A 24,515-nucleotide genomic window follows, 5' to 3' on the forward strand; every position below is an offset into this window, starting at 1 on the left:
CCATTTGAGGAGTAACACACACCAAGTTAAAAGCCAGCATCTGAAGTAGAAACCACCTTCTGAACTTCATCCTACATATTTGATCTTACCTGTAGGGGGATGGCTTTTAGGGGGGACATTACTGAGGGCTCTGGGTATGGCAGAGCTCCACAAGATTTAAATTCAGAGACTAGTTTCTGCTTTTCAAAATAAAGATCTTCAGTAGGCAAAAGAAGAATCCATCCTACTTGGAAACTTCAAGTAGTAGTCTTGGAGCTCTATGATTGTTTATCAACCCACATCCTTGAAGCAGATGCACCCTTCCCACAAGCAAAAGAATCACTCATAAGTACAGCATTCCTCCTCTTAGAAGTCAGCTTTTCTGCAACAAACGAGTGTTTCTGGGAAACGAATGCCATTCAATACAATCTAGCCCCTCAAAGCCTTGAAGCTATGTAACAAACTTCTGCATCGCCATGCCTGGTTTCAGGATGATCTCACACTACCTTCATAGCTCTCTGCTTCCTATGCATTCACTAGACACAGTAGGGTGACTTCCCCAATACCCTGCCATGCACAAACAGATAGCTATCCTAAGGGAAAAAAAATTAAGCTCTTCCAAGATAATGCACAATTTTAGCCCCTTGTAGGCTACATCTCAGGCACTGAATCACAGCTCCAGCTGTCTTCATGGGGTTAGAATGCAGGCACATGTGCCACAGGCACCTAAGTCACTATTTAAACAGTGACTCAGTTTGGTACAGTAGTCTTTGAACTGTCATCTCCAGTTAGTCCACCCAAGTTCTAGCTCTCAAGAAAGCTTCCCCAGCCAGTCCTCTCTGGCTCACTGCAAGTTTGCAGGGAAGGACAACAAAGTTACTCCATCAGCACCTGCTTACCCAGCAGTGGCTAGGAGCAGATACACCAAACCATTAGTGATCTACAACGAGGGAGAATCAAACTCCTCTCCCTCCCTGTTCCCAGCTAAGTTATCCTTCCCTTCCTCTGTACTCTTCTGTCATTTGTCAAATATTGCTGAGCAATGTACTCAATCTATCAGAGTTAATCTGCTTGTTATTTTCCCACTAAGCTGTGGCAAACTGGATCCAACAGAGGGATCCAGTTAGTATCAGGACAAGATACACAGCAGGAGCATGCAACTTGTTTTGTACTCATTCACCTCCAGCATCCTTCTTCCTGCAGCCCCAATCCCTTGCCCATCACTTGGGCTAAAGACAGATTTCTGATTAAGTGACCTGATGAAAATTCACATCAGTTTATTTTACAAGAAAGCTGTAGAAAAGTGACAATTCTCCCTCTTTACATAGCAGAATTGAACCTTCACTGCAGAACTCGGCTACCCCGTGCAGGAGAAGTACCAGAAAGACTGAGCTAGGCTTTGAATGGGTGAAGAGATGCTGCAATTGAGGTTAAAAAACACCAAACTTTTAGAGTGGGCCTTATTTCCACTGTCATATGCTTGCATCCAGTCTCCTACCAACACAAAACAGCTCCAGTCCAGCACCAAATATACAGTCCTTGTTGAAAACAATGTTGTACAGCTGGAATAACGCAAAGTTTCCCATACTGTTGTGGCTTCAAACTTCAGCTGAGCAGCTTTTTACGTGAGTAAGTCCTGCTAAGGGGATGCTTCCTGGAAGCCATGATGTGGAATGGAGACAGCTCCTGGTTGGCAGTAATTTGGAAAGTATCGGATTCCTCTTCTACAAAATAGAAAGAATAAATTAAAGCCAGTTTGCCAAAGTTTACTGGTGACTCCAAGAAGCCAAATACTAACTGGAAACAAGAACAGTACAGCACCCTTACTACTAAGCTACTCTCTTTCTTCATTGCTACCTCCCCTCCCTTCCAAAATTCCCACTTCATGCCAAGCTTTGTGGAAGCATGTGAGATCGGGACACTGAATACAGAAATGGCAGATACAGCCACAGGTGTTCTGCACAAAGACCAATCCCTAGCACAGCATGCTGTTGTTCTCATTTAGTTGCAGGCAAGCAGAGAGCACACCCAGTCAGCTCAAGCCCAGCCTTTCCTTACAGCACAGGTGGTTACCTTGAACACACTTTCTCCGAGATGGTGGTGTTTGCCCCTGGCACAACAGCGGAGACTGGGTCAGCGCTAGAAGGCTGGTAGCAGAGAGCACACTCTTCACTGGTGGAGTTGAGCCTAGAGAAGCACAGTGAGATGCTGCAGTAAACTGACAACTCAAGAGTGCTTTCAGGTAAGTTTCATACACAGCCTTTATTCTACCTCAAAATTTCCATCAGTACAAGTGATACTTGGAGTTTATCTGAAACAAAATCTAGGCTGGCACAGTGGGTTTCTGGCATCAAGAAAGGTAAACAGCAGTCTGGAATTAGCTCTTGGCACATTTAATTTTCTTAGGTGGTTTAGTAGAAAAGCACTTCACTCATATTAAAGAGTTACTCTTCAGTTAACTCGTGTGCTGAAAAAAAAACCTGTTACAACCACGACAATCTGTAAATACAAAACCAAGGTCTGTAGGTACAGAAAGTCTCTTACAGGACAAGCTTAAGGCTATATACTGCTATTATTTCCTGTCCTGAATATGGACTAACATGGCCTTTGAAGTTTACCCATTTTTCTCAGTGATACCTGCTGAATGAGTAAGGCACTGCCTCTGTATACAAACCTTTCCTTGCAAGAGGAAAGAGACACTGAAGCTTAATGCTTCAGGGCATGCAATGACTACAGAACAACATCTGCCATAGTCCCCTGTAACAGCTAATTTCTAGAATGATGCTGGATTAAGTATTTGAAATTCAGAAGGCCTTGCTTACAGAGCCGAGAGCGCCTGTTTCAAGGTCAGCTGAATCATCAGTACCCACAGCAAAAGCAGAGGTAAAGTTAAATACCTACCAATACAACATTACTGCTAGCAAAGCAATCATTTCTGATACCCACTTTCAATGGGCCTGCCACTGCAGGCAGATAGAGTAATTGGAGCACCAATAAATACCAACATCCACAGGACTAACCCTGCCAGAGCTCCAGTTTATACTAAAGCTTTAGACTTATGACAGTTGGCTTCAGTGCTAGATGCTGGGCAGAAACAGCTCGCAGCATCAACCCAGACACAAATAAATCACCAGTCATATGCAATTGGGAACCTCCCTCCCCAAGTTCTCAAACTTTCCTTTTAATTCTTCCAGCCTCTTGCTCTTTCATATTTCTCTGATCTCTCTCCCATCACTAACACTCCATTGATGAACTCCTCACATCCAGTCTGCCTCTCCACATAATTAACTTCCATGTCATTTACAACACACTCTCCCCCTCCACCTCATTCTCCCTCAGATAGTCAGATAACAATTGTGTTCCTGTTTTTGTCTACCCCACACTTTTAACCATCTCTGAATTTCAATGGAGCGTCACTCATGCCACTTAATTACCTGACAAAAGGAAGACATCATCATCCCCTACACAACTGCACTGCTCAAGAGTTATGAGCGCACATGCTCCTCGTTTCTCAGAAAGTACAGAGTCCATCCTTGATTTGCTTCTGTTGCCCTCATCTCTGGAAAAGTCAGTGAGATCCAAGTTGCCCCTATCAGTGCAAGATCTCTTGGCACCATGATTCTCCTCTTTTTCTGGTGATAGATATGTAAAGACCCGCTTCCGAGATTTCAAGCCAAAAGTTCCCATGGCAGAGTCCTCATCAGCCCTGGATTCAGAGTCACTAGGAGATGCCTGGTCCTGGAGCCTGGAAATCCCTTCCAGTTCAAATTCCCCAAGAGTATTTGTTACTTTGCTGCTACAATGCTCCGAGATCTTCATCTCTCCTTCTCTGCCTGTTAACATTCTTTTCTGTTCATCAGCATTCTTCTCACTTTGACCACAGCTAGCATTAGCAGTGCTGCCTGCTGCTCTCTTTCTCCGAGGCCAATCGTTGATAGCATCAGGGGTAGTCTTCCCTTTCTGCTTTGGAGAAGGCGTCCGGGGAACTCCTGCTTCTAAGGGGGATGGCGAGGTGGCATTAGAGGCACAGCTTGTTGGGGTGTATGACTGGCATATGTAGGTCTGTCCTCTACCTTTCCCAGGTGTACTGTGGAAAGAGCGAAAGCAGGATGGCGAAACACAGGCAGCTGCTAGTTTTCCCGGGTGCTTGCTACATGAGGTCATAGCAAGATCACCAAAGGGGCTTTCTCCTCCCTTGGGTTTGCTGGCATTTGCTTCAGGTTGAACTTCCAACAACGAGCAAGAGCCAATTTTCTTAATGCGAAGTTTGGGCAGGCCTGAAGCTTGCATTTCAAGTTCAACCTCGTAAGTCGGTGTGCTAGCAGAAGGTGGTTTGCAATGACTTTTAGGAGTAGAGAACTTGGCTAGAAGTTGAGGATTTCCCATCCGTGCTGCAGCCTCCCGCTGCCTCCTGTCTGCAGTGCAGCGTAACGAATAGGCAGGAGCAGACTTTGGCATAGGAGGTGTAGTATTCAGGGAAAATCTGGAATGTCTCTTAAGACTTGGAGCCTTCAGCCCCATATATTCCTCTCTAAGCAGGGTTCTTGGTTCGAAGCCATCTCTAACTGTTTGAGAACCACTTAAGAACGATTCACAGGTGTTTGCACTGGAGTTTCCCTCCTTAACCAATTGCTCTATCTCAGCATTCTGTGCATGTACCTGCCCTCCAGCAGAAGGCTTTGGAGACAAATGCTTTTCCAAGTCTTCTGCTTCCTCTCTTGGAAAAGACTTTTGAGAGACTACATCCATCTCTTTATTTTTCTCTGATAAAGGGGTATTTTCTGTAACTGGGGATTGACAAAGCTGAAGGCTTTCTACAGAAGAGTTACCACCACTATCATGATGATTGTCCTTATTTTCAGAAGGTGTTGCACATGCAAGTGTGAGGTTCTCTTCTCCAGAATTTGGTCCACATTTCGCCTGCTTGGATGCGTGAAGCAAGGACCTCAGTGAAGTGCCAGTAATACCTGGAGATTTTTGAAAAGATGGTTTAAATGCACTAAGCTCCCAGTCAGACTCCCTAGCCTGCACGTGGGAAGGAGAGCAGATTGCTACAGTGTTCATGGAACTTTCACAGAGAGGAGAACTGAAGGGAGGCTCTAGACTCACAGCGAGCTGTGATATTTTTGCACTCAGTGGGCTGGTACATAAATCTGAACCTGAATCTTCAGGTTTCCTGGAAGTACTTTTAATTGTTTGAGATAACAGATCTGACTGCACCTGAATTTCCTTTGAGAGGATTTGCCTCCGAATACTAACTGGAGATGCTAATTTTGAGAGGTATCTCGAAGAACATCTTGGAGTTTGCAGTTCTGTAAAACATCCTTCCTGGACAGCAGAGGGGGAAGAAGCAGCTGGATTTGAAGATGTCAGAGGTAATAATGAGGCATTGAACACTGCAAACCCTTCAGGTTCTGGTATTTGTAAGCCAGCCTCTTTGCAAGGAGGGGAAAGTCCTGCTGGAGAACAATCCTTAGAAATTGCTTGCAGTAAGTGAACCCTCTTACTTTCAGTTAACACAGATGGCGATTTGACCCTTTGTACAGGATGAGAAAAGTACTTTCCCAGACACTTAGCTGCAGTCTGCTTAGCAGCTGGACTTCTGCCAACAGTCTTCTCCAGCTTCTGTGGTGTCCTGTGGAGAATGCGAGGTGACCTTCTTGGTAGCTTACTGGCAGAATTCAGTGGCTTCTGGGAAAATTTATGAGGGGTTTTTCTAGGAGTCTGCAGGGGAAAAAAAGGAAAAAAAAAAGAATCATGCTTGTTCTATTCCAGCAGTATTATCTACCCCTCTTGATATTTACTTCTCAAGATTTAAAACACAAAGAACATTTGACTAGACTTAACAGGAACACTAAATTTAAGATATGTAGGTCTCACTAAACATGAATTGAAAAGGGGGATAGGAAGAGAGAGGTAAGTGTTTCTACCCGACAGGCAGTCAGCTCCTCTAAGTTTAAAGAATCTTTTCTTGTTCTCCTCCTTCCAGGTGAATGCTTCACTGCAGGACTACACATGTCAATGACTGCACCGAAGAAAAACCTCTTGGGAGTCTGGACAGTGGGGCTCTCCAAATGCTGCTTAATGCCTATAAAGTGGAACAGTACAATACAACTAACACCAAGTAACCTGCCACGAACAATTGTCTCAATCACTTCAGATGTATGGACAAGTAGCATACAAAGCCTATAGCCCTGGCATGTTCTTTTCTAGCCAACTGTTAAAGCTTCACCAGAATTATTGTTATTTCCCAATATGAAACTAATATGCATCTGTAGAAAGAGCGCTCTAGCAGAAAAAAGTACAAAATAGCTCAGCCTCTTATTCTATTTATAGCTTGTAGCTTAAGAAAGTTCTGGTTCACAACTAAGGATTCTAGTAAGTACAATATAAAGAACCAAATGTCACCATTTATAGCTGATAATCCTACTGAGAAAGCCAGCAAAGAAGATCCCATCAGTCATTCCTTTATGCTGCCAAAGTAGACTGGAAGTAAGCTTTAGGATTTCTGTCCCATATTTTATAGGGATTTCACTGCATTTAGGGAATGCAGACTGACAATCAGTGGTATTCTGTTAGATGGGCCTGACTGGTTTCTTAAGATGGCAGTGTATTCATCATAGAAATAGCTGCCTTACCATCCTCCAAATTCAGTATCCCCGTTCAAAAATAATTACTGGGGATGAATTTCTGTCTACAGAAGATATTACATGATAGCTCTTCACTTCTTACAGTCTCTTGTAGAGACTAATCAAATCAGCGCTATCCATTCCAGCTTTTCAGATCAGCAATATCAGCCTGCTCAAATCCCATTCAGTACCTTCTACATCTGGCAGTGTACAGCTCTCTTCTTGTCCCTGATGGACTCGGTGTGAATTTTGTGAGCTGGGCTGTGTAGTGGAATAGAAAACACCAGAGCAGGTCCTATTCAAAGACAGCTGTTTGAGGCGTGGGCTTCTTCTCAAGCCTGCTTCTGAAAAGGGAAGGATATTGGAGATCAAGCCTTCTTTCTCTCCCTCAACCATGGGGACATCTTCAGGAACCGTTCATAACCGAAAAGAACACACTTTAAGAAGAAACTTCCACACAGCTAACTATCTTATGTAGGAAGGCAAGCGTGCAAAGAAGAAAGCTTCAACTTTCTTGGGGATTTGGAATATTAATGCATACAAATCTTCTTCCAATCATGATGCCCCCTCCTCTAAGTCATGATTACTCTCATCCCTCTCTCTAGCAATTATATGGAAAGGAATGCTCGAAAAGCCATGTTCAATTCAAGTTACATCCAGGTTAAATGATTAGTTAATGCTCCTGTCTCTTTTTACTAGTGATTTCATCTTCCACTTACCCAATGATGCTGTTTTCTCCTTCCTTCCTGAGGCTAAGAAACAGCAATAGCCAACATAACATAGAAACACTTCACAGAGCCAGGTGCCTATCTGTTACACTAGAAATCAGAGCAGTGTCAGGGCCACAGCACAACTTCAACAATGTTGAAGTTACATTAAAAAAAACACCCGCCATGTGCTGGTTTGACAGTAATTATAGCAGCTCAGAATCTTGTTCACCCTCAAAGTCCTTAATGTATTTTCCTTTAAAAGAGTTACTATCTACATTTCTTTCTTAATTTCTACTATACAGGGTTGTCAAAGCAGTGAGCAGCAAGTGGTTCTGTCAGAGAAGGCTGTGCTCCACCAACAGAACAGTACAATACTTTTGTACTGACTATTCACGAATTACCTAAATTGAAGCATGCTCCTCTTAGGAGCTACAACACAGCAAAACCACCTTTAATAAAAAATAAGTGCTTACCATTTATGGCTTTTTCTGGAGATTCTTCTACAACACCAGTGTCACAACCTGGATCAGAAGACCTTGAGAAACAGTAGACATTTTGGACTTGGCATACTGTTCACATTTCCAAAAACAGAACTTGCCACATAGATTGGAAAGCAGTACTCTATTCTACAACAATATACTGCTTTATGGGCTAGTCTAAGTGAGCAATTAGGAAGCACTTTGCCTCCTATTAACATTTGATTGAGTATGGGTAACTGTCTAGCTGTATAGGTAACAGTTCTACATGGAAGTAAATGCTAAATTTCAGCCTGAAGTCCACAAAACACAGCACAGGCCTTTTCTTCAGGAGCCCTCGAAACAGCAACTGAACCTAAACAGTAGCTAGCTGCAGGAATTAAAGCACCCTGACCTACATGATGAAGCAAGCAGTATTTCTCCCCAGTGAGACAACAGAACTTAGCCCCCACTGGTTCTCTTACTGCCTTAGATGAAGATGACACTTTGACCACAAAGAAGATACCTGGTTCTTGCACTCACAGCCATTAATTAGGCATCCAATACTTATTGAAGAAATTCAGAAAGAGCTTACTCACCGGCCTTTGATCTGCTTATGTAGTAGTCTCCTGGAGACCTGCTTATGTAGTGGTGTTTCTGCAACTCTCTTGGTCAATAACTTGCGATGATCTAAAAATTAAGCAAGAGCTATAACATCACACAATTATAAAGCAGTTAGGACAAATAAATACACACAGTTTTGTAGAGGCTTCAGTTGAAGAATGACAGCCAATATAGAATCATTCTCAGCACTCATAAGCTATCATCATAGCTTATGAGCTATGAGTCCGGTGTCTACACTTCCTTCCCACTCCCTCAATATTATTAATAGTACTGACTGTCAGACATAATTAACCTACTGAGATAACTTTCATTTCCGATCCTTTTTTTAACCAAGCATTTTTAACAGTTTTCTTTATGAGACAGAGAGAGTTCAATAAAAAATAGGTTACAGTTTCACTACCATCCTATGCACCCTCCAAAACACCACAGCAGTGATCTAAAAATACTTTCCTCTTTCATTAAAAACATGTCATAATTAATTGTTTCATAGAACTGAGCATGCAAAAATAGGAATTTTAGCAAAAGCTCTTCCACAACAATCCTACATGTGCAAGTCATATCCTACCTTTAGTGCCTTCATCAGTGCATTTGTATCTTAAGCCTTCCACAGCAGATACTGACTGGCTTCTAGGCATCTTCTTCATAGACCTTTTAGATGGTGAAAGTATCTCTTCATTGAAGAGGTTCCTCCTTACCTTTGTAACCTCTGTGAGGCAAGACAAAGCAAAAAGTGATCAGATTGAAAGGGAAAAAAAGGGGGGAGGGAGGTAGAAATCCCAGGAAGGTAATTTTGTCAGGTCACTAGAGATGGGAACATCACATACCAGCATAGAAAAACAACTTTTTAGAGGGCACAAAGCATTGAAAAGTTGCTTTTCTGCTACTGGAACAAGTCCATCCTGGACTTCTCTTACAAGTTTGCATTATTTGCATTATCCCAGCAATAAGCTATGAACAGATCCATAGCAGAGAAAGCAGCCAGTCAGCATCCCAGACAGAGAAACATTAAGTGAGCTACAAAATCTCCACTGAAGTACATGTTGGTTCAGAGAACTCTATGTGGGATTTAATTTTATTAAGTATTTTGCAGAGAGCTAGCCTGTTTCCCGATATAGGAGTTCACTCTTGTCCTCATTTTCTTTTCAGGACAGAGAAGATGGAAATAATTACAAGGTTCAAGGAAGAATGGAAAGGTTTTCTTTTCAGGATACATGATTTAAGTTTTCTGCATGTGAGCACACACAGAATACAGTGATTATTTTTTCCTCAAAGTTTTTGCAGAATTCAGCAAAACTTCCTTCGATTTCCAGCATGCTTCAGCATAATTTCATCACGGCTCACTAAAATTTACAGGGAGAACATGTGCTGAAGATGCACCTTTCCATGGAAAAGCTAGAAGTCAATATACCTTGCACTGCTGCTTTCTGCAACAAAGGCATCTGTTGGGACTTCTCGGTGGCAAGGTAAGAACGCAAGTTCTCCTGAAACAAGAAAGAAATTAGCCTCACCAGCATGTTATGTTTAATTATTAAGAATACTAACTGTAAGCTCTGAACCACACATTATTTCAATTTCTCCCTCAAAACGATTTTGATCTCTGCACAGCTGATACAGGGCATACTGACTAAGTGAATACAGAGCAAGAGTTTTTGCACTAAAGTGTCACTTCACAACGTTGCTGCACCCCTACAGAAGCAAAACACACACAATCCTCTTTGAAGGTTTTACCTTTCTGATGGGATTCTTGGTTATCTTGGGAATCTCAATTTGACGCAGGTTCTGTGGTGCTTCTGTCATGCTCCTGTGTCTGGCTAATACACTTTTCCTTTAGAAAGTATACAAAGATTAAATTAAAATAAGATCAGAAGCATAGTTATCAACCTAATGACGACTAAACTTCGGTTTGACTCTAGAGATAGGAAGTCTTTACGTAAATTCAGATTGCAAATTGCATCGGTACTTCACATTACAACACTGAAAGATGATTTGCAATATATATAGCTATACCTAACTTTAAGGTTGGTATTAAAGCTCATTTCACAATTTGCTAACATATACACAGGACCCCCAACATAGAAATCTACAGTAAATTGCAGTTTTAACTTCAACAATATAGGGTAACCTACTGCACAGTAGAACATCCTCTCTCTCTGATGGAAGATACTCGTGAACTCTACTTGTGCAAAATACACATACAGAATCAAGATTACACTTTGATATAGTCAACAATGGCAAGTTAAAATGAAAAAATAATATTTCTCTCAGGCTTGCAGAGCTATCAGCAGGTGTCAACTTGCCCCAACTAGCTCTCCAGCAACAGAAACAGTGACTGAGCTGTAGTTTAGACAACTCCTCAGGCACAGCCCAGGCTGCAACAAGCTGCCTCCTATTTGGAATTATTACCTTCTCTTTTTGGCAGATCTGGTGCGCAGCTCCTCCAGCTGATCACTCTCAGTGAGTAGGCGAACAGCACTGGGAGTTAAGGCAGATGATAAAGATGGTGGAAGGCCTGGAGATTTGCTATCCAGAGTCACAGAGTCATCACTGAAGAAGTCTGAAGGCAGAACAGATGCCAGCTTCAGGGGTATTTGTGTACCAAGACCATAGTAAATATCTCCAAGGGTCTTTGGTATAGAATTCACATACCTAGAGCATCAGAGAGAAGCCACATCAAATTCAATGCCCCATAAAACTGTCAGTGTTTCAATCCCAAGGTTTGAACTAAATCTTTGTTCTTAAGTGTCAATTAAAAAAACAACTGAAAATCAACTTTTTCATTAGTTTACTTGCTTATCAGCTACTTTTTCTTTAATCATGATATAACAAACAGCACATGCCTAAACTTCTGAAAATTACAAAGATGCAGTAAATCAAAGCTGTAGATTGCTGTTTACTCAAAGAAGATACGCAACCAAAACCACAGTCCCCAGTAACACTTAAGTCATGCTAAAGAACTTACAATTCTAATATTTCCTCTAGAAACTTTGTAAGATACCCTGGGTCTTCAGTCAGACATAAAATACGCAGCATATCTGTCATCTGGAAGAGAAAGTCAGTGGGAAAACAGATTAAGTTGTGACAGTTGCAACACCAGATTTTTTTAGCAAGTAATATAAAGTGTTATAGTAAGACCAAGGGAAAACTACAGGTTCCAGGTCCGCATTTCTAGTGCCATCCAGAAACACAACCTGGTGTATAATTCACTTGCCTCTTCTAACAGCTGCTCCATTTTGTCAGTGTTGCTTTGCAGTGAAGGGCACTGAAGGCATAACTCAAGGCGCAAAAACACCTGAAGTCGGCACCTAAGAAAACAAGTAATCATTCCCTGCCTTTTTTCTGGTGGAAACAGCATATTTACTGCAAAAGGTATGCTCAAAAAAGCAATGGGAGCAGAAGTGGCTCCTTCTGACAGCATAATTTGGTTAGCATTTCATTTTGGTGGCAGGGGAGATGCCTCATTTCAGATATAGGCTGCAATGCTATCACACAGCATATGTATATTTGAATTTAATGAAATGTTTTTACTGTGACCAGAGATTCTCCTTAGAATATTTACCCCATGTAAATACTTTTCCACTTGTACAAAAAAGCCACCATTAAAAATTGCTAACCAGCTCCACAGTATCTCAGAAGTTGAAGTAAATAGAGTGTCTCATACTCTCTGACTTTGGCCTCCTTCTGTAAGCCATGCTGTTGTCTGAGCATTTTGCTGGTCTTCAGGAGATGGTTTCTAACTCTTTCCACACAGGCCACCTGCAGAGGCACATAATTACAGCAAAAACTTCAAGTCTGTTCCCTGTCTGCAGGACAGGTTTTTTTCCACCCTCCTCTGTTGACACATTCTTTTGGGAATAGCTCAATTTTTCTCTTGTTCAAGGAAAAGAATTCTCTTTCTCTTTTAGTAGCAAAGTCACAATGACATGAGACATAGTAGAAATTGTAGCTTAAAATCATAGAGAAGGACACTTGCTTGCAGCTTCAGGCCTTCTTCAGTAACTATAAGATTTGTCTTTCACACTATTTTTTTCAATTACTCACAAGTTTACCAATTTTGGTTTCAGTGAGTTACTTTAAATCTATAAATAGTGTTAAAGATTGTAAGAAATACCTTGAACTATTTTTCTTTCCTGAAAAAGTAGTAGGCCTAGATTTGCCATATAAAGAGAAACCAGAAGATACATCTCCTTTAAAATATGGTTTTCAAGAACGTATTTTTTAAAATACTGTCTTTGAATAAGTGAAATTAGAATTCAGAATGAGGTCAATGTAAATGTAAGACATCTGTTGCAATCTTTAGTAAAGGTGTAAACTGATAACCAAAATGGATTTTCCTACACTCTTTACAACTACCTACAGTTTTTCGCTATTGAGTCAGCACAGATAGAAGTAGTTAGCAGCTGTGGTTTTGACTACATGCAACTGTGCATAAAAACTTCAGGTAAGATGAAGGAAAGGTAGCCTAAAATATTAAAAACTTTCATTTCCAGATCAGTAACAACCCTGCCCACATGCTCTTACCTACCTCTTTCTCTTTGGTATCTTGTACTTTCAAGAACCTTTTAATGACCATAATCATATTCTGGGCACATGCAGATGAAAGAACTCCCTCAGCAACAGCCTTCTGGTAGCTTGCAATTAAATGGAACTGCAGTTCCTCCTCAGTTTTGAAGTCTGCAAGGGAAATGGTTCAAGTTAACTAAATGCCTGTTCACCACACCTTACTGATAAAACACCCATTCCAGCTGAAGAGGGGAACAGAGGTCATCAAAAGATATTTTCTCCAGCAAAGACACATCCAGACCACAGAACACTAACAGAAGCAGTCCCAGGTCCAGACCCCAGGACAAATGATCAGCTTAGTTCTGAGTAGATTAGCAAGCTTTCAGGTTACTGTAGCAGTCAAGAAATTTCCTTTACTTCTGCATAATTAGTAAATAGAGCACTCCCCTCTACTCCTTTTGGTTAAAGAAAAAAGATAGTTCCTTATTGCTTTTTTCAGATGGAGACATGGCAAGAAACTAACCCCAGGAGTAGCTGTAACACTAGGTTGTAAACATTTATAGAAACTAACTGGGAAAATGATGGGGAAAAAATAACCACTCTGTGCCAAGCTGAAGATACAGTAACCCAAACATTGATCTTCTCCGTAGCACCCAATACTCCGTTATTATCCTTCCCTCTCCCTTCCATACAAATCCCATATGACCTCCTACAAATATCAGAACTGATAATGCATACCTATTGATATTTTAAGCGCCTTTTCCTTTTCTTCTACTTTTTCATCCAATCTTTTTGATGAAAGCTTCTGTGGAACCTTCTCATTGATTGTTGGTGGCACACCATCAGGTTGAAACTTCTGAGCTTTTACATTCAGTCTTGCTACGTTGAGCATCTGCAGGGATCTGGACATGGTCTTCATCTTCTGTCTGACTGGAGTTCGGGGAACCCCACCTGCAATGCCACAAAAAGAGAGTTCTATCATCAGACATACTGGGGCAAGAAATCAACCCAAGGTAGAGCGTAATACTGAATTCTGTATTACTGTCAAGTGAGATTAGTAACCTTCTAGTGGAAAACATGGCCAAAAGTAAAAAGCAGGTGAAAACTGTTGCTCTGCATAAGAACTTACACAGGTATAACCAGAAGTTACATATACAGGAAGCAATCTTGTATCACAGAAATTGAAATAGCTGACAGAGCAAGACTTAGGGATACATCAGGTCATAATATAATCAACTGTGGTTAGTGTACTGAAATGCAATGATAAAACTCTTCTAGAAGAAAGTGTTTTATTTCTCAAAATTAGAAGAAAGTTGAGAGGTTGCAATATTTACTACTAGTTGGAGCGGTCCCTATTTCTACAGTTAGTGAAACCGCAAAGCTCTGCATGCTGCTTTTTAACAGCTTTGTCAGTCACTGCACAGCCTTGAATTAGAGTCATTTGGATTGTACTAAAGGACAATTCTAATATTAATATGTAAATGATGCTGTCTTTAAATAAAAAAAAATCTAAAGCATGCAGCTACTCAGAGGAGAGTACAGATCTCTAGGGTTCATGCAATAAAAAGGCCTGCTGAGAAGTCTTTATGATCTTTAATCGACAACACACACATATAATCCCAAAGTATACATACGTCTTTTTTTATTATTTCCTGGTCCAGCTGCAGCAGATGTTTCACTGAATTTTCTCTGGTACAGCTCAGATAGCCTTTCCGAGAGTTCCACTTCAGATTGGTCTGCATCATCCTTCCCATTAGCACTAGGAACCTGCAGGAGACTATATAGAAGAGCCATTTAATACAGTTATCACAAAATATGGCTGTGGGAGCCATATCCCAAGCTCCCAGTGGATAGGAATCCAGTTTCTCTAGGTGCCAGTCCACAGCAATATAGTGTGACTAAAGCATGCTAGTACTCTTCCGATGCCTGCTCCCCAAAACTCTTCCTTAAAAGATACAAAAAACCAAACCACCCTCTTAAGAGGGTCACACCAAGTTAGAAAAAAGCATAACAAGAGTTGCCTGATGTGCAATGGATATGCCACTGACCCATGCCAAAAAACTACGTGAGCAGCTTTGCGCTAAGCTATCCTGCATTAGGCTTTTTTTTTGTGTTTCACTCAACAAGCTCTTTGAAGAAAACAGGTTTCTTCATTCCTACTAAATACCAACTGTGATAATACAACGACTATCTTCAGTATCTTGCAGTGGATCTTATCGTACCATAAGAGCAGATGAAGTCTGACATTTCCCCAAGTAGCTTAAGGTCATTTTAAGTCACCTATATCACTCCTGAGACTGTCAAGATCTTAATCCACACAAACTGCTACCCAAACATCCTGTTCCCAGTTCCTTTTGTCTATACACCAACACATAATGAAGCAAAAGCACACAGTAAACTAAGTACAGAAATAAAAGCACTAAGAGTAGCATTTAATTCTAGAACTCTGAGCAACACTGCAGCCATACTCCATTAACAGGAAGCAAAAATCCTTGATTATTACTGAAAGACATGTTTCAGAAAAATACCTGAATGACTCCATCAGATCTGAGCTTGCTCCACAAGCATTCGATGCAGGATACCATGCTTCAAGGATTGAAGGATGCCAGCCCCCTGTATGGGACAGTTCCCGTTGAACCCACTCTGGCATAGGAGTTTCTTCTCCTGTGAGCAGACACACAAAAAAAATTAGAAAACTAAATGAAGTGGCAGGAGGTCCCAGACTCCACAGAGGCTCTAAAGCAGAGGTTTCCAAACCTTTGCTCCTGGAGAGACAATTTAACAGCCAATACATCAGGCAGGGAGACTCTTAAGATTTACTATAACACAAAACAGGCGAGCTAAAAGCAACCTCCTTGCAGCCCCACCCAAAGGCTTTACTGGCCAGGGCTGGCCTATGTGACACATTTTAGGAAACCTCATTCTAAAAACTTGTCCCTAGGCACAAGTAGCTGCGCTTTATCTACAAGCTAATGGAAACTAATGCTCTGTCAATAAAACAGAAACGTACAACAGTGCAGATTTCTGCATCAGAAGGCCTAAGCCACAGAAGACAAGACAAAATTAACAAGTCCCAAAAATGAGAGACTCCTTGCTGAGGAAATTATTAGTTTTAGATTTTTCCACACCAAATCAGATCTAGAGATGATCAAAAGACGGTAAGTTTTGCATTGGCTGACACCTACCCATACTAGCCAGAGAATCTTCCACCGATGTGTTAATTTTACTCAACACACTATTCACAATGTCTGGGATGCGAAGAGCATGGTCTTGGGAAGAGTTCTCCACTACAGCTCCTTCAAGGTTGCACTGCTGAACTTCAGCAGTCTTCTCAGTACCAAGTATAGTCAGAACTGCAGTGCTCTCAGAAAGTGGTGATAAGACAGCCGTGCAGGGGCACCAAGTTTTACATAGAGATACCTCAGCAACCTACATTAAAAAAAAAAAAGCAAAGTTTACATTATCTAGAAATACAGAGACCCAAGGAGTACAGATACTTTACAAACAGGTTATAGATTTACATGACCTTCTAAAGAATGTTCTGAATTTAGCTCCAAATGAGCAATTTCCAGTGCAACAAATACCACTACTATTGTCTTCACAACATGATACGTTGTCACCCCTTTTGTCACAGCTCATTTCAGAACAGATATTAGTTTAAGGCAAAGAAAAAATTTACCATGTGCAGTTCTTCAGTCACTAGACTCCTTAAGAGCTGATGAAACAGTGACCTGTTATGTTCTGCCTGCTGAGACGGTGAGCTCTGCAGTATCCAGCTCTCTGTGAGAAAGTGGCCAGCCTGCATCAAGCTCCAAGACGTCAAGCTACCTTTCAGGAAGATATTGACTGGACAATGCAGTTGTCTTTGGCTCATGGCTAGAGGTTCCAGGACCACAGCACAGCTTTCCTGCTTCTTTCCTCCTGTGCAAGGATAGGATAAACTTATAAAACAGGTTTTTCGTCTCTTCATCTAGATAACTTCAATGCAAGAAAAACAAATTCAGAGATTAAACTGGGAATAGTTCTACCATAAGCGTATTGCAGAAGTGATCTTCCCGAGCTCTCATGGAGGAGCTAAGTGCACAAAGGGACACCTAAAGAGACAATGAGCACTTCATGATGCTTTAAAGCTAATCTGCTGTCTTTTGAAGGTACTTTTTGTGTTCTTACTTAGCCAAATTGAAGCTGAGACAAAGCATTTAGAAGAAAAGGGTGCATTACCTATATAAGGTGGGACCAGCAAAGAGCTCTTCAGGCATCCAAACCTCTGGAAGCACGGAAAACTGAAGAGACTAAATCAGAAATATGGGCTAATAGCTCTCTTATCAGAGGAACTAGAGCACATGCAGGAATATTTTTTTTTTAAACTTAGGCTCTTAAAGATCTGAAATTACTTACACCCATACTGTTCACAAGGGAAACTTATCAAGGACCCTGCATAAGAGATCACAGTTATTACTCTGCACACCAATTTCTTTTTTTTTTTTTTTAATTACCAGGCATGCTGAGAAACACCGTTCCTTCTTGCTGAGGGAATACTGCTTGAAACACAGACAGCTTTGAGAACAAGCAGTTCAAAGTTGCATCCAATGGCAGAAGCATGGTCCAAGGCACAGTCTGTGGCACCAGGGAACCTGAGTCTCCAAGAAAGCCATGAGCAAGATCTGCCCTGTGGTGACTCAAACATTGCACTAAAGTTTCAGACTGCAAAATGGTGCCTCCCATCTGATGGATCAGTTCAAACATTGTCCAGTATCCAACATGATCTGGGGATTGGATCAGCTGAAATAAAGTAACAGAGAGATCTCAAGTTAATGTTAGCAGTGAGAGAGCTTCTATCCAAACCGAGATTGCATGCTTTTAGAAAAACTGGCATAAGAAACACCTACAGAGCATCTTAACACAGTGCTTTGCAGGTATTTTATGGAGTTTATTAACCTTATTAGGAACCCAATAAAAAAAATACTATTCCCACTGAATTAAGAGGTAGCTATTATTTTCAAGCATCTATCTAGACTCCTGAATTGTCAGACTGTTTATCTGGAATTCTGAATAGCTGTAACTCCAACCTAACTCAAAGCACAAGATGACCCATCAAAAAACACTGTTACTCAATTGCTGATATATCTCCACGGGGAGAACTACCATTCCAGATTTCAGTCTCTTGCTGAACAAGATTACGTGGCAGAAACTGCAGACCTTTCCCTACCGCTCAAAGACTACAGCATAAAACGGCTCTCCCTTCTTATGCGGGAAGGTAGTGTAGAAGACGGCCCACTAGCACCCACAGCTGGAAGCTGTGCGGTATAATCTCATCACCTGAGGCCACTCGGCAGTGTCCACCCAGAACAGGGTGATCTTCTGGTCCACAATCAACTCCTGGACACTCTTAGGCAGGAGTTTCTCCGCCAGCTCCTGAGCCGTGGGCGGCTCGCGAGGGGAGGAAGGGGCGTCGCTCCCCGACACGAACTGCCGCAGCTCCCTCCGCGAGTGGGGGCAGGGGGAGAAGAGGAAGACGGCGTTCACAAAGCCCTCGGGGGGCGTCTGGCTCTCCGGGGTCTCTCCGGCGGCCGGCCCCGTCCTGCGGCTCCGGCGGAGCGGCTTGGCGGGGGACGCGATCTCCGGGCGGTCCCACTGGAAGTCGAGGAGCGTCTCCTTGAGGCCGTTGTGGGTGAGGGCGGCGCGGGACGCCGGCCCGGGCAAGACGGCGGCGGGTCCCCGCGCCCCGAGCCGCTCCGCCAGCTCCTCCTCGAAGCGGGCCCAGGCGTGGGGTCCCGGCGGGCGGAAGCCGCCACCCCGCGAGGCCCCGCCGCGCCCCCCGAGCGAGTCGAAGAACCTGAAGGCCCAGCGGAGGCGGGACAGGCCGAAGCGGCAGCCCAGGTGGTTGAGGAGCCGCAGGGCGCCGCGCTGGAGCCGCGCCCGCCGCCCCGGGCTGGCCGTGTCCAGCAGGAACACCACGCTGTGGGAGCACGCCATGACGCCCGCCCGCCGCCTCACAGACGGCCCAACGGCCGCCCCCGCCGCGCGCGCGGGCCCCGTCAGGCCGCGCCCGCCGCCATCACCCGGTACAACTGCTGGCGCCCGCGCCGCGCCGCGCCCTCATTGGCCGCCGCCGAGGGACCGCCCCCCCACAGTCTTCGCTCCCCATTGGGCCGCCGCGGCGGCCGGGGCGTAGCGCGCCTGCGCAATGCGGCGCCCGCGCTGGCGGCGGGCGGGGGACGAAAGGGAGGAGGGGCGCCGGCCGTTCGAGCGGCGCTCTCCGCCGATTGGCCGGCCGCGGCGTGCGTGCGGGGCAGCGCGGCTTTCCATTGGCCAGGATCCGTGTAGAACGTGGAGGGCGAGGCCAGCGCCCGGAGCGAGCCGATTGGCCGCCGCCGCCTTTTTAAAATTTAAAGCCGGCAGGGCGCGCGTAGCGGTGATGTCAGTGCCTTCCTCTCCCCCTCATTGGGTGTAAAGGCTGTGACGCCACGATGATGTTACCGCCGTTTCCTCCCTGAGGTGGGGCGGGGTCTCCGAGGCAGAAGGCGCGGCCGTCGGAGCCCGGAGAGCCGGAGGGGCGGCGGCGGCGGCGGTAGCGGTAGCACACGCCGGGGGCGGCGGGCAGGCAGGGCGGGCGCGGGGCTGAGCCGCAGGAGCTTCCCCTTCCGTTCCCGCCCCGGCCCGCCCCCCGCACCCGAGCAGGCTCCCGCTCGCCGCTAGAGGTCAACGCCAGCCCGCAAACCGGCACGGCGGCGGCCCCCGTCGCCGATCGGCCGTCCGCGGGCAGGCCCAGCCCAGGGCAGGAGGGACAGCCTTCCCCCGGAAGGTCCTTGCAGACCCGCGGGAGGTGTCACCCCAGGGCTTATCCTCCTCCCTGAGCCTCCCCGGAGGACAGCAAGGACAGCCCAGGGCCTGTATGGGTGAAAAGGTGTACGGTTGGGGCGCCTGGAGAGGGGCTGACGCCTGGGGAGGTGGAGGACGAAGGCCCTGGGTTGTCGTCAACCGCCTTGCCCCCGAGCATCGTCTCCCTGCAGGTCTTGGAGCACATCTTTACCCCGTGGGTGTTAGCGGTCGAGGTGTGATCCAAGTGTGGATGGATCACACCGGGTAACAGGGAGGAGAAAGACCCACGGACCAGAGCCGCCCAGATGTCCACACCACCCTTCTCTCCAGAGCTTGAATGCCCCAGCCTAAACCAGTGTCACCAGCAGCCAGTCGTATTTATAAAGCAACAAAGACAAGCGGGCAATAAAGCACCCACTTGGCTTCGCTGGTGACTACGAACGCAAGCAGGTTTAATGAGCTGGAACGAGGAGCTGATCCACTCGGGTGCGCAGGAGTAACCTGCCACCAAGAGCAAGGGAAGGACACCAGGTCTCCCTGGTTGAAAGGGTGGCGGGCAGCCTGTGGTCTTGCGGATGTGGGCTCCCTGGGGAGCCACGGGTCCCTCCTCCTGGCTGGGGGCTGCTCTTGGCCCTGTGAGACATCTCATGCTGCTTATCAATACATCACTCTCCTGTATGAGCTCTGAAGAAGAGCCAACCCCACCATGCTCCCGCTGCCATTGCCCAGCCACTGGCATCCGTCCCAGCAGCCCGCTGAGGATGCTTAGCAGACTGTGACCAAAACCTGCCTTATCACGGTCCACCTGGGACCAGAAACAAACTTGGGGCACAGGGGGAGTTTCCCAGCAAAGCCCGCCAGCTCCCGATGCGGGAATTGACACCGGCTGCTCAACCCCCTGCTCCTTTCCTCCCCACTCCAGCATATTTGCTCTTGAAGCCCATTCAACTCTTGGGAGAGCTATCAGAAGTGTTGGCTGAGCCCCAGTGACCTGCACGTTTCCCAACCTGACAGCCGGAGTCGCTCACACCTCTGCTTCTTGCACTGTCCCGCACTTGCCCTGCTCAAAGAGACGTTCGCCCTCTCTGCCTGCTCCCCAAGGACACTGACTTCTCTCTCAGAGCCCTTGGGTTCTTTCTGGACAATCATTTACTTGCTGCTAAATGTGGTTTCTTGGGAGGAAGGAGAGGGCACAGGAAAAAACATTTGTAAATTGGGCTCATGTTTGGTTGGCACTTTGATCCAGATAAGTGGGTTTTTAACTTAAAAAAGTCTTGCTTTATTTTGACCTTTTTCCAACATTTCTCTCCAAGTGATATTTAATGGTGAGGGCTGAAAAAAGCGCTGAGAAAACCCAGATCTAAATGAACTGTTTGATCTCCCACCATACCACCACTCTCTCCCGCCCAGGTGGAAAGTTTGTTTGCCATTCTGCTGAGCCAGCCAAAAAAGGTTTTGTTTTGGATTGACTCAGATACTTTGGTTTCTGGACACTCCTCAAGGACCTGCACAAGCAATGAGTCACCTTTGATGCTGGGCAATGCCCAGAGACTCACTTGTGTTGCATCAAGGCTTCTGAGCCTCTCCATATCGTCATCTTCCAGTGCCCTCTCCATGCCACATGCACAAAGGCTACTGGTAGTGGCTGCTGCTGCTTTGCCCACTAATTCTGGAGAGCAAGGCAAGCTGGGCACAGGGCTCCTTGGTGGATCTCCAGACAGTTGTCTGAGAAGGGACGAAGCTGCAGGAAGGGCAGGCGGCAGCTGGGAGAGTTGACTGTGCTTCTTGGGTGTTAAAGTCCTTGGAGGTGGCTTTGGCGTGGGTGCAGCATGACGTGGAAGGTCACTGGTGCCTCCTGGGGGGCAACTTCTTTGGTTCTCTGTCTTAATCCAGAAGAATTTGATCTGTTTCCCTTCTGCTTACCAGCAAGCTAGGCAAGCCAGCATGAGCTCTGGGGTAAATCCAGTCAGGAGCAAGGATCGCTGTCTGCTGCATGTAGGCTAGCCCAGCCTCACGTCCCTCCTCTGGGGAAGTTCTGGTGTTGCCTGGTTTTACCTGGTTCTCCTCACTCCAGTGAATCCTTGGAACTGCCAGGAGATAAAGGAGTGAAAGGCGAGGGTAAGCAGGCAAGGACTGTGAGGCCAGCACCCACAATGCTGCAGACGGTGGAGATGGTGCTTCCAGCTCTGCTCTCCCCTGGGTGTCTCCAGGCTCTCGGAGTCCTTGGCTTTGCAGTCACCTCTCAGAGCCAGCACAGAGCCTTGGCCCAGCGTTGGCTGCGATAAGATCTGCCGAGACAGTTCGCAGTGACCCAAGGAGCCCCCATTCCCTCCTCCCCAGGGTGAAATTGCCCCGAGGCCTCTAGGCAAGAGGGAGGGATTTCTGTGTGCCTCAGAATTTGTTTTTACATCTCTCAAATATTTTTAGTGCTCATAAAAGTGAGAAACTGGGAGAGACCCAGCTGGGACCAGTACTGTACAACCCTCACCCAGAGCCTTCCCAAGGCAACTGAAACTTGACTGCTGCCAGCCCTACTCCCATGTCTCCAGAGCAGAAGGGCAAACGTACCTGCTCCTCTTCCCCCAGTGTCATCCCACTGATTTTTGGGGGAAACCTTGCCACTCATGGGTGCTGGACATGATGGGCCAAATTCAGTGGTGGAGCAGGCAAGCATTGCCTCCAGCAGGCACTGCGCTGGCTCACAGCGGCATGGAATTCCCAACAGGGCTTTTAAGCAGCTTGATATTTGTGACTGGGGCATGGTGAAATCTGCCCCATGCATCCTACCCCACAGTTAGGTGCCTCGTAGGATGGATGCAAAGGGCTTGGTCTAACCCACCATAGGAAGCACCCTGCCAGCATCGCTGCAGGCACCTGTGCTGGCACGGCCCTGTCAGCCTTTCCAGTGTTGCCCTGGCCCTGCAAAGGCGCCTGGAGAGAAGCTGGTCCTTTAAAGGGCTCTCACAGCGTGGGCAGTCAGTGGAGCATGCCAGCCGCGATGGAACTGCAGTAGCAAAGCACTGATCTGCAGGTTGATAAGGAGGGGTAGCACAAGGCAGTGCAGCAAGGTAAGACTATGGGGCCAGCGGAAAAGCCATTAGCCTTTGTCCTCGGCCTCCAGACACAGGGGAGAGGGACGGGACAGCGGGTGGGACAGAGCTGCTACCTCCTGGGCTGTGAAAGGGCTTCGCAAGCTGCTTTTCTGGGGACACTGCCATTTCAGTGAGACCACGGATTAGAAAAGCTCAGCAGTTTAGTTTCTTCTGCTAAGGAGTAGTCACAAAGCATAATAGCTGGTGGCTACGGTACCTTAGCAAGTTCCCTTGTGTTATAAGAGGCTCCTCTGTGCCCCTGTGTTGCCTTTCTCAAGCTGTCTAAGAGCTGCTCTAGGGTAGGGCTGAAGACTGGTCCTACCACGTAGCTGGCAGGAGAACATGCAACTATCAACACTGCTTCTAGCAATTATGGCTCAGGTATTGTTTAGGGATTTCAGTTTCTTTCTAGCTGGAGATCTCTTCTTTTCTGGTGCGTACAGCTGAGACTGCCTTGCAGGAACTGTGTGTAATGGGAGACCCAAAAACATAGTGGGTGGGCCCTAAGCAGCATTGCTCGAGGGAGTGCCCGTCCTCAGGACAACAGCAACATCCACTTGCTTTAGGTGTCTCCATCAAGCGACCCCGGTCCAGCCACAGCCAGCTCATGCAGGGTAAGGGCTAGGCAGATGGGGTTCTCTTTTCCTCAGCCCAGGCATGGACAGGAGGGGAGGGGTGCTGGTCTGGACCCTTGCCAAGACAAGCACAGCACAAGTTTGCGGCCCCGACCTCCCAGTGCTCCCCTGGGGCTGCAGGAAGGAGCCTGCACCCCGGTGCTCTCCCGTGGTCCAGCATTCCCTTGCTGTCTGGGTTCACTCGCTGTCTTACTCCCAGCTGACCCTCCCTGGTGTGTCTGGATCACTAGCAGGTTCCACTGCCATAGAAAAGTGCTCCTGAGCTGCATATCCCCAGCTCTTCCCAAAGCTGCCTCTGCCCTGCTGCCTGCACAGGGCCTAAATGAGGTTGGAGAATGATTTTGTGTGGAGAATGATTTTGTGTGGCTGTCAGTCTCTTTAAGACCATCCACAGCATTTTTCTGCCATCTGTCATTTTGAGAAGAAAGCAAACAAGAAAAACTAATAAACTCAAATTATTGCCTAATCAACACAGAAATCAGTGCTACTTGCTCAGCCTGCGGGCCACAATTAGATGCCATCAGCAAATTTGGGCAGCTTGCCTGGGCTGCAGTCTTTCATCTCTTGAAGACTGACAGGCATCTCAGGGATCTGCAGGCAGAGGAAGGAGCTGGGATCTGTTTGAAGGACTTGCCCAGCTCTTTGGGGAAAGAGCACATGGTTCAAAACCATGGGAAAAAAGGAGTATTGTGTTTACATTTATTAATTAAGGGAAGCCCCATACCAGAGGAGGGACATTTAGGCTGCAGCACTGAGATCTCCAGCCCCATCTCAGAGTACTGCCCAGGTTCATGCAGCCCCAGCCCAGCTTGTCTTGCCAGGAGGATGTGCTGGGTAAATCACTCTGGGAAATGATGGAACGCATGTCACTTGAACATCCTTATAGATATATGGCAGCCTTGGCAGGGCCATTGCATGCCTGTGCATGCATGCAGGATCTTGGCTTTTGGTTTGAAGCATATATCTTCCTCTTCCTCCTGGGACTGTCCCACAGACTGCTTTTCCAAAAGCCCAGCCCAGTGACTCAGGCTGCTGGCAGGGATGTGGAGAGGCCCCACAACTCATCTTC

At 45.9% G+C, this 24,515-nt stretch overlaps 2 protein-coding genes across 3 annotated transcripts in view; one reads left to right on the top strand and one right to left on the bottom strand.

Annotated features, from left to right (window-relative positions):
- PEX11A (peroxisomal biogenesis factor 11 alpha) overlaps window positions 1-24,515 on the top strand; it is a 96,421-nt gene that overhangs the window by 31,408 nt on the left and 40,498 nt on the right. The gene's annotated exons all lie outside the window — the stretch shown is intronic.
- On the bottom strand, window positions 1,282-18,945 carry TICRR (TOPBP1 interacting checkpoint and replication regulator). 2 transcript variants are annotated; one of them, XM_049811937.1, is made up of 22 exons: window positions 18,217-18,945; window positions 17,394-17,679; window positions 16,577-16,818; window positions 16,083-16,326; window positions 15,426-15,561; window positions 14,532-14,674; window positions 13,636-13,848; window positions 12,920-13,068; window positions 12,056-12,150; window positions 11,606-11,699; window positions 11,357-11,436; window positions 10,801-11,043; window positions 10,126-10,222; window positions 9,806-9,878; window positions 8,963-9,103; window positions 8,373-8,463; window positions 7,792-7,853; window positions 6,800-6,952; window positions 5,910-6,067; window positions 3,414-5,703; window positions 2,053-2,166; window positions 1,282-1,703 (listed from the first exon to the last, which is right to left on the bottom strand). In XM_049811937.1, the coding sequence occupies exons 1-22, from the start codon at window positions 18,871-18,873 to the stop codon at window positions 1,585-1,587; spliced, it is 5,880 nt and encodes a 1,959-aa protein (XP_049667894.1). In that variant the 5' UTR covers window positions 18,874-18,945; the 3' UTR covers window positions 1,282-1,584. The 2 variants fall into 2 exon arrangements, with proteins under 2 accessions (XP_049667894.1, XP_049667895.1); XM_049811938.1 differs by lacking the exons at window positions 17,394-17,679; window positions 18,217-18,945 and adding an exon at window positions 17,119-17,376.

This window comes from Accipiter gentilis, chromosome 10, assembly GCF_929443795.1.
Source record: "Accipiter gentilis chromosome 10, bAccGen1.1, whole genome shotgun sequence".
NCBI lineage: Eukaryota > Metazoa > Chordata > Aves > Accipitriformes > Accipitridae > Astur > Astur gentilis.

Excerpts from the sequence above, each read along its gene's own strand:
- TICRR (XM_049811937.1), bottom strand. The coding sequence starts at position 18,873 with ATGGCGTGCTCCCACAGCGTGGTGTTCCTGCTGGACACGGCCAGCCCG. Across the intron at positions 14,675-15,425 it reads GATCTGATGGAGTCATTCAG|TCTCCTGCAGGTTCCTAGTG; the intron begins GTATTTTTCTGA and ends TCTTCTATATAG. Across the intron at positions 9,104-9,805 it reads GCAGAAAGCAGCAGTGCAAG|AGGTTACAAAGGTAAGGAGG; the intron begins GTATATTGACTT and ends CTTGCCTCACAG.